This window comes from Protobothrops mucrosquamatus, unplaced genomic scaffold (genome assembly GCF_001527695.2).
Source record: "Protobothrops mucrosquamatus isolate PMUCROS unplaced genomic scaffold, P.Mucros_1.0 scaffold_9, whole genome shotgun sequence".
NCBI lineage: Eukaryota > Metazoa > Chordata > Lepidosauria > Squamata > Viperidae > Protobothrops > Protobothrops mucrosquamatus.
This window is the reverse complement of record NW_015386085.1, coordinates 345225-355114: the sequence shown is the minus strand read 5'-3', so window position 1 is coordinate 355114 and position 9890 is coordinate 345225. Positions and strand designations below refer to the sequence as shown.

The window sequence follows — 9890 nt, the reverse complement described above, 5'->3', positions numbered from 1 at the left end:
GAATTATGGTCTTGGCTTAATTATATAGTGCCCAGTTATCAAATTACAAAGGCCGACTTTCATCCCACCCATGCCTTCAAAAATGAAGCAACTCCCATCTCCTCCCCAGATGCTAATGGGACGGAAAGTCCAATCTGAACCTTAGGAACTTGCATTTGTTTTATTTGAGGTATCTTCTCATATCTGATTCTAAGGTCAATTACATACATCTTCCCCTTTTTTTTGACTAAAATCAATTACATCCAGTATCTGTGCTGTATTCCCTAACCGAGTATTAACTGGATAAGTAAGTACAGCAACCTGCCAGAAATAAATGAGCACCAATACATAAACAGCACATAGGATAATTAGAGCAGAGCTTAACAGGAAAACCCTGGTCTGTACTGAATCAGGACATTTGCCCCTCTTTTTTGTTTTAAATAAAAAAAAGTCTTTAAAAAGAAGGGGTGACAAAAACCAGGAAGAGAAAAGGTGGTGGTGGATACAATGATGGTTACATAAGGTACCCAAACTGCCTGTCGTTCACAGGCAGACAAACTCAGCTGGAGGTGGTGAAAGGAGCTGATGCATTATTGGTACTTGTAGCTGTGGCACCTGTTACTGCAAAGCCAGTTGGAGGAGCTATGGAACTGTGGCTGGGCTGCAGGTCCTTGGGAATGCCACTGTGGGAGCTTAGTTGGTGGCCAAAGGCTGCACTGAACTGTGGGAGCTGCTGCTTAGGAGAAGTGGAGGCCATGAGTTCAGAAGATGCAGCACCCATGCCACTGAAACTGGTCTGTGGTAACCCCGGAAGCACGCTGGAGCTGTTGGGGGTTACGGTGGCGAAGGCAGGCTGGGTGGTCTCTGAGTGCGATGTAGTAGGTGGTGTAGACAGGGAAGTGGAAAGGAGGTGTCCATCTGCACAAAGCAGGTTACTAAATGGAGAAGGGTCACCAAGGTTTACGGGGAGACTCCCCCAGTGAGTTCTGGGATTCACCACGCCACTAAGTGGCACCTCCAGTTGCGATGGGAGCAGATGCTGTGCTATGATGGGCATCTCAGTAGAGAAAGTAGCTGCCAAATTATCGCTAGAATAAGAGGTGGAACTGGGGGACCTTATATGGTCACTGTAAGGTGATGGCACATGCTCACTGTCATAATGGCTTCCATGGGGTGAGGAGTGTGAATGGTCACTGCTGTATTGCTGTCGTGAGGTGATTAGGTCATCTGCCTTGCTTAGCAGCTGGGCAGGGTGTGGCCTCTGGGAGGCATGGCTGCCATCGTGAAGTCCTTGAAACTGTCCTGGGAAGGCTCTCTCCCCAAGCGCACTCTGGCTTATCAGAGTAGCCGAAGTAAGGCCAACGTTGGCTGGGGCAGAGAATTGCCCCTGAATCTGCCCTGCCAGGGGCGTAGATGGGTTGGATAAGGTAGCAGAACGGAGCAAGTTCTCATCAAGATCCAGGCTAGAGAAATTGTCATCATGTACTATGCGCCCATTCAGCAGCTCACCTAGATCTGCATTGACTTCTCGGCTCAAAGATTGAATTCCTGAAGTTTCAGCACCTGGGGAAAACACCCCTATTCCTCTGTCCGATAGTTCCTGAACTGGTACGCCATCCGTTTGAGTGAGCACACCAATAGTACTCAGGCACTCAAGAGAAGTTACAGCCTGCAAGGCCCGTTCCAGTTCCTCTGCCTCTTCAGTGGTAGGGAGGAGGTCTCCATTTTTACCTTCATCAAAGTAAAAAAAAAATAAAAAAAATTAGTCTCTCTCTTACATATACCTCGAGACAAGCTGTTGAAGCTATTTAACGTAGCAGAGATGTCAACAAATCTATCTCCAAAAATCTGTGGTTTGCAACAGAAGAACCTCCATGATTTACCAAATGAAATATTCTTTTTTGTGTAAATAGGAAGCTAATCCAGATCAGTGTTGGTAGACAGATTTTTTTCCCCCAGTTCCCCAGTCTACAGCTGAGAGAGAGTGACTGTCCCAAAGTCATCCAGTAGGTTTCCATGCCTAGGGGAGGACTAGAACCTGGGTCTTCCAGCACCTTAGCCAGGATACTATACTCGCTTTCACTGTTAACAATAAGGATAGTTAATTCTCAGGATGCAGTATACCCAAAGCAGTTTTGCCAGATCTTCTTAGATTAAGATTTCGATATATAAAGGGACAAAAGAGAAAATACAGTTGATTCTCAGTTATTTCAAAAATGATGCAGTATCTGTACTAATCTCTGATACTATTTATTACCTTTCAAATTTTTCAATAATTATGCATGTGGCTAATATTAAATAAAATGTATGAAGTCCTTGAATTAAAAAAAAAGTAAGATAGCAGAACAAAACATATTTAACATTACATTCAATGACATTTTAAAAGAAAATCCAGATTCCAATCTGACACTAAAGTAATACTAGTTAAGTGAAAATTGTGAGGTTGGTGCAAACCTCCTTGGGGAAGCAAGCCATGATTGAAAAAGGCCTTTCACCTACTGGTGCTTGTCACCTTTTGAAATGGGGGAGATAAAAAGAAGAACTAAGAAAGATCTTATTATCATGGAAAGCACATGGGAGGGAGGAATGTGCTTCAAGGAAGACAGTTTTCTGTAGTAGCAGACTTGTAAGATTCACAGTGGACAGTTGCAATTATTTTTTATTCAGAGCTGCATTTTGTTTGCAAGCCTTTTGTAAAACTTAGCCTTCTTTACAGTCAAACTTCAACTTTCTTTTGTAAATAACAAAATCAGCAACTGAACCTCAAACCTGGAGACAAATGTAAAAATAAAAAGCCACATAACATTAACATTGTCAAAACCCCTTTATATACATTACTTGATAAAAACTCTATATTTTAAAATGGATAGAAAATATAATCCGGTTTTGTGAGGCAGAAAAGACCAGTGTAGTAAAATCACATCGCTTCAAAGCTGATTTCTTTCAGGTAGGGAACAATAACATCTATCTGACATGCAGCATTAGAGCAAAGCTTGAGCCATTTTCTTATTACATTCCCACCTTTCAACAGTTTCCCCAATATATTTGATTTTGAAATCATAAAACTGGTTCCAAAATGTCCCTTTTATCTTACAACTCAGCTTTGAGTGGCATCTACTCGGTTAGCACTGAACGTCATGTGAAAACAAAACAAAATACCTTCAAAGAAATCAAAATCTTGCAAGTCATCAGGCAGTCGTGGTAGGACATCAGAGAAGTCCTCCTGATTCAATTCCAGGTCATGTGGAATGTCTGTGATTTCATTGGCAATGTCATCTGGCAGCTCATCTGTACTCAGCTCAGGTGTGGAGGGACTCCTAAGATACAGGGAAGGTAGTCAAATGGTTTGGTGGAGAACCAGATCCAGTACTGTGATCACCCAGCTATGGTGAAACATTCTCTCTCTCTTTTCAAATGTTTTAAACAGTTCCCCCAATACAGTTTAAATCCATGAAGAGAAAAGAGGAACTTATATGGCTACACCAGAATCCTAACATTAGAAAATGCTTCTGACAGGCAATTTGACAGGTGAGGAAGCCATATCTCCCTTCTTTTCCCCAAGGGAGCTGACATCAGAGCTGAAAGCCTGCTGAACTAAAGATTGACATAGAAAAGGCCATTGCCTACATTTGTGTCAGAGGCTGTAACACTGTCAGCCACTCATATCATTAGACAAGAGGAAATTAAATATATAGCTTTAAGAAGCAGGTACAAATATAGAATGTCTTTAAAAAATAGGGACATGGGACGCACCCATCACTCATACCATTTGCAGCCTGGGTCCAAACAGCTTTCCTTGATAGACACGGGACCTCTAGTGATCATGTACTGCAGGGGTGTCAAACTCAATTTCATTGAGGGCCGCATCAGCATTGCGTTTGCCCTCGGGGGGGCTGGGTGTGGCCAGGGTGGGTGCGGCCAACTGGGTGGATGTGGATGGAGTGGGTGTGGCCTACTAGGTGGGCATGGCCAGCTCTACATCATTCACATCAAGGGTGCCTGTGAGGGCCTGGGCAGGAGTGGGATAGATCTGAGGGCCTCTGGCAGAAGGGGGTGGGACCAGGGCAAGTGCCAAAGCATGGTCCATTTCTTCATTTCTCACAAAGGGTGACACCTCCCCAGTATGCACCCAGGGGGCGGGGCTGACGCGGCAGGGGCTGGTTCCTCGCTGTTTCTAGACGACCTTGTGGAGCTAAGACTGAATGCATTTCAGCATAGATGGCCACCACAAAATTGTACATTGGCTCTCGGCCGGCCTGGGCCAGGGCCAAGGCAGCGGGGGCCGTTCCCTCACTGTTTCCAGGATGGCTTTGCGGGCCACTTGAAACCATTTCATGGGCGGCATCCGGGCCCCGGGCCTTGTGTTTGACATGTCTGATGTACTGGGATTCCAACTCAGAGAGTACATTGTCAGGACAAGAGAAATTAATATCACTTTTTTTTAATATTCCTGAGATATAATGCGGTTTGAAGTGCTAGGCGGCAGTATTATTTTAACTTCTCCAAGTTAAATGAGAGCAAGAAATTCATAGGAACTGATGAAAAAATAATTATCTTTGAAGAGTAAACTATCAGATAAATAGTAGCTTCTATCCAGAGGAAATGTAGAGCAGGGCTTTTCAACCTTTTCACCCATTGTACCACTTTTAGGATATGGCAATATCCGAGTACCACCAGTTGCCCAGTAAGGTGTCAAAAACTTGATGACCCCCCCCAAAAAGGAAAAAAGTGATAAAGTACAGGTAGTCCTTGATTTACAACAGTTCACTTAGTGACTCTTCGAAGTTACAATGGCACTGAAAAAAGTGCCCCCCAAGCCACAGCCAAGCAAGACACCTGCCTGCCCACCCGGCGGCGCTCTTCCTCCTGTCTGAGGTTTTCATTGTTGTATTTCTGTTGAGGATTGGCGGCGGGGGTGGGGTGGGAGGTGTTTGGTTTTTATTCCCCCCCCCCTGTCTGCTGGGGGGTTGCAGCAGGTTTTGGTCACTTCACAAGACCCTGGGACACTGTGACCATCATAAATATGAATCAGTTGCCAAGCATCTGAATGTAAATCACAAGACCCTGGAGATGCTGCAACATTCCAGCTGATCGGTGCTTCTTCTGGGCTCAGCAGAAGCACCAGGATCAGCGACGAGCTCCAGCTGGAGCCTGGCACTGATCCTGGCGCTTCCGCTGAGCCCTGACAGCCCTGCAGCTCCAGCCATCTCTCGCTCAGGCTTGTGCGGTGCTGCCACTGCTTCAGTTCATTCCCCTCCCCCGCTACCACTTTTCTAGGATGGTCGCGTACCACCTGCCAGGTGCCAATGTACCACAGGTGGTACCCGTACCACTGGTTGAAAAGCCCTGATGTAGAGCATCAAAAATCTGTACAATGATTGCTTTCAGGATTAGTACATGTCAGTGAACATTCTTGTTGATTTTGGTAACATTTAGTTAGGAGTTTGTGTGACACCAACGTTGCTATATTAAATCTCAATAAACTGAGGCACTATAGATGTTATTAAACACCCATAATCATTAACCACATAAACAAATGAATTTGTCTTGCTTATATATAATAGCTGCATAACTACAATTCTGCCTTTGCAGTACAGAGTCCTCACTTAACAACTGCAATAGGAACCAGCAACTCCATCATTAAGCGCAATGTCACATGACTGTGCCAACTTAAGACAGGGGTTCCATGTGCAGTTGTTAAGCAAACCACCATGAGCCATTAAGTGCGATGTCATACGACTGTAAGTTGCAACTTCCTGCCGGATTCCGTACTGAAGTTGTTTATCAGAAGCCAACAGTGAAGATTGCAAATGGCAACTGTTTTGAGACTTTAGGGATGAGGCAATGGATGCAGTTTCAAAAACCGCTCATAAGTCTCGTTTTTCAGTACTGTCGAACAATCACTAACAAGTGGTCAGTAGGCGAGGCCCACCTGTATTCTGAAACAAATAATGTACTATGGACAGTAAATAAATGTACAGCATATTTTTTTCAGAGCTGGGCACTGACCGTATATGAGCTAACTCCATTGGCAGTGAGATGCTGGTGGGCATAATAAGGTTTCCTTGGGGCACAGCAGGAGGAATTGGCTTTTGGGGGCGGCGTGGTCCTCGTCTTCTCTTTTTCTTGTGTTTTTTGGTAAGCGCCGGGGGCTTCGTTTTTTTCCTGGGTTTCTTCTGCTGCTGGTGTTGAACTTTGCGACAGCTGTCTCCTCTCAAGAAGTTATCCTTCCAGGGTGGGGAAGAAGACATTAACAAATATTTTTCTTTTCCTTGAAATTCCAAGAGGTATGATTACATCACAAAATTCAGACAGAATATCTGACAACGTGAAAAACCAGCCATGAACCTCATTTTCCCCAATAACAAGGGCAAGAGAACTAACAGCACATAGAGGCCAAAATATTTCCCAATGTAATCACAACAGCATAAATATTAATTTAAAATAAGATCGGCAGGTATTTGAAGGCTAGAAAATTAGTGATACTGAATAATTAGAAAGAATGACTCACAGAGGCTAAAGTTGGAAGTAATCAGATTATTTTTCTGTCAAGTGGATTAGTCAGTTTAGCATATCACACTGTTATGTCGGAATGGTCCTGCTTATCAGAACAAATGGAAAATACTGCAAATATGCTGTGTAATAGGAGTATGCATAACATTTTTAATCTGAATGCAAATTTTAAATTCAAAATGCCCTGTTCAAGTTAAAAACAGTTGTAGCAGGCAGTTTCAATCATTCTGGAAATGTTTCTGGCCCCAAACACAATGTTTCAAACTCATCACCATTTTTAGTTCAAAGCTATCAAAACAGACTGGGAAACAACCATTCTGAACTCAGAACAATTTATATTTTGTAACAGTTAATCAGCAATAACCGAAGGACAATATTCAGAATTTATTATTTGTATTTGTTTATATTAGTTTTGCAAACTAATAAAGAAGAAAATTTTGAAATGTAGGAAAGCTGAGCTCCATGCTACTAGCCAAGCAACTGTTCATTCACAAAATTAGAATGATCCTGAGTAAGTGCAGCCTGCATTCAACTATGACAGGAAGCTTAGGTACCTTCCCATAATCCTTTCGGTTAGCTCAATAAGTTAGTGGATATCCTATATTTTTAATCATAACTGGCAAACCATTTTATAGCCTTCTGAAAAGAACTGTGAAAGTGGAACACTCAGCACTTAGAGCTTACCTGTTGATTTGCTACAACTTCTGTTGTTCTGAATGTGTGTGGGGTTTTGTTTTGTTTTGGGGTGTTGTTTTTTTGCTTGACTATCAAATGTACTTACCATTTTTTTGGCATGTTCTTCACATAAGGGGGTCTGATGTGTAATGTCAAAAACGGGCACAGAGCATTGCTGTCCATCAGCAAACTTAGCTGTACAACTTGAAAAAAGCTGCTGCGATCGATTCAAGAGGATATCTATTTATATACCAGTTTAAAGAATAATATGCAATATTGATGAGATTTGAGTACAACTTTATTTTCAAACTTTTAAAACCCCACACCTTTAAATATAATTTATTTATGTATTTCAAAATTTGGAAGATTTAATAGCAAACTGCCTTCCAGCAGAACTGCCAATGATTTTCTATTGTCTTAAGATAGGTTTACTGAAGTAGGTATTTTGCTAATGAGCCAGTGTCCGTTTTCTAAAAATTCTTAATCAGTATTGTCAGAGAAATATAATCAGTACATTATTTTCTAATGAACTAATGGAGAACTAGATAATATATTAAAAGGAAAATTTCTATCATCTATAGAAGATAATACAAATGAAAAAAAACTGTTTCTGAAAGATAATACAGAGGAAATCAATAAATAGGTTCCTGAATTTGAACTTAGATTGCTCATAAAAATTATATAAGTAGGAGTCTCTTTAGTCTTTCTCTTGCTATGTTTCCTTGCTCAATTTGTAGCAGATATAGTCCTTCAAAATTATGTTTTCATGCAATACTGCTTCACTTCCATGGTCATAAAAATGTGTTCAATATATTTAACATGCCTTTCTCTACTTAATAAATACCCAAATGAGCAATGTTATGTCAGCTGCAGCAAGGCAATGGGTAACAATATGTAACGAATGCCTAGGGACTGTTAAAACCATAAGCTTGGGGAGACAAGCTAGATGATAAAATCTATGGTGTGTGAAAGAAAGTCTGATTTACTGATATAAATAATTGTACAAATAAGTATAGTTCATGGGATTGATTTCTTGTAAAGACAATACTTTAGATAATGGCTGCTAGATTTGTAAAGCAATTTAATGCACATAAGCATGAAGGATGGTATGAAGATCTCTGGATGATCTGCAGGGTATCTGGAAGGATTACTAACTTCTATAACATCAACAGCCAGTGACTCTCTCCCATTCTACAGTCTGTTGAAATGAAGAAGGCATGATGAAAAGAAGGTCCTAATGAGGAGCATGTCATAAGCTCCATTTATTGCTGGTATTTAGAACAGATCTTGGGGCTCACAACATTTTAGTTCTATTTTTTCTGTACCATCTTCTATTAATCTTTAGGTTTCTAATGAAAACAAAGTACAACCCACAAGACTGTAGATTGTGCTAACATGTGTAATTGTTCAACTGTCACCTAGAAGTAGCTTATATGACCAGTTTTTAAAAATATTTCAGCATTATGATTATGTACAGTATGTTATTTTCTTTCAGATATTTTCTTATTTCATCTACAAGGTTATTTCTGTGTTGTCATTCCTGTCTATATTGCTCACTTTATAATTGTCAAGAGTTTTTTTCATGCCTAGAAGAACTATAAATTAAAGATAAACCTGTGTTAAAATTAAAATTCTGAGCTCATTTAATCTAATTTGGAATTTTTACCTTTTATTTTGTTGCTTCTGCAATTCATGTATTCCTGGACTTACAGCTTTTGCTAGATGGACAGGTAGACCACGTCCAGGAGGCCTTTGCAGTTTCATCAGCTACAAAGTTGAAACCTTACTTGGAATGGGAGGACCTTGTAACAGTGACTCCTGCCCTTATCATCACTTGGTTAGACTGCTACAATTCATTTTACTTTGGTGCAGTAGCTCACTTGTTGTCTGGCATTAATAACAATGAACATATTGCTCCTATTTTATAGACTTACATTGGTTGCCAATAGTTTTCCAAGTGCTCGTTTTGATTAATAATGCTCTTTATAGCTTGGCACCTGGATACTTGCAGAACTATCTATCTAAGTGTATTCAACCCAACTGATAAAGTCCCCTCAAGAGATTTGTGATCCCCCTTCTCCTGGGAGGTGAAGGGGCTGAGCTAGAAGGCACTGCTTCCACATCACAACACCTACATCATGAAACAAGCTCTTTCTAGAAATTAGCACAGGTCTCTTGCTGATAATCTTCCAGAAGCTTAAAGATGAAGCTTCTCTGGGCTATCTTTAAGAATTATGATTGTTACTATATAGATGTCTGTCGTTATTATTACCGTATATATTATCTTTTATTATTACCGTATATATTATCTTTTATTATTGTATTATTCTTTGGATTTTTGTTGCTTTTTAGTGTATTTTAAGTCATTGTATCCTGATGATTCAGCAGATAGAAATTTGGTACATAATACAGTAAATAAAATAATTAGCAGAACTTATCTACTCCTACAGCTAATGCATTCATCATTTTATCTTTATTTTTTATCTATTTTTAAAAACTCTGATTTTTTAACCAATAACTAGTCATTTAAAATCTTACAAAATTATGCTATATTCACTATTTCTAAGTATGGAGTTACAAGCTTAATTTTCCAACTAGACTTTCTTGCCTTATAAATCAATTATACCAGTCTACTTTTAGAAATCAATCTGGTCTCTTAATGCACAGTGCAAAAGAAGTACAACCAAATACAGATGCCAAGTGCTATTTATTGAAAACGAAAA

General features: G+C 40.4%; 1 protein-coding gene across 1 annotated transcript in view; it reads right to left on the bottom strand.

Annotated features, from left to right (window-relative positions):
• Positions 1-330: 330 nt before the first annotated feature.
• INO80D (INO80 complex subunit D) overlaps positions 331-9890 on the bottom strand; it is a 44380-nt gene continuing 34820 nt past the window's right edge. Inside the window, exons 8-11 of the mRNA XM_015818132.1 lie at positions 7274-7407; positions 5989-6206; positions 3139-3296; positions 331-1710 (exon numbers count right to left, since the gene is read on the bottom strand). Coding sequence (XP_015673618.1) covers positions 539-1710; positions 3139-3296; positions 5989-6206; positions 7274-7407 — 1682 coding nt within the window. The 3' untranslated portion in view covers positions 331-538. The remainder of the gene's footprint in view (positions 1711-3138; positions 3297-5988; positions 6207-7273; positions 7408-9890) is intronic.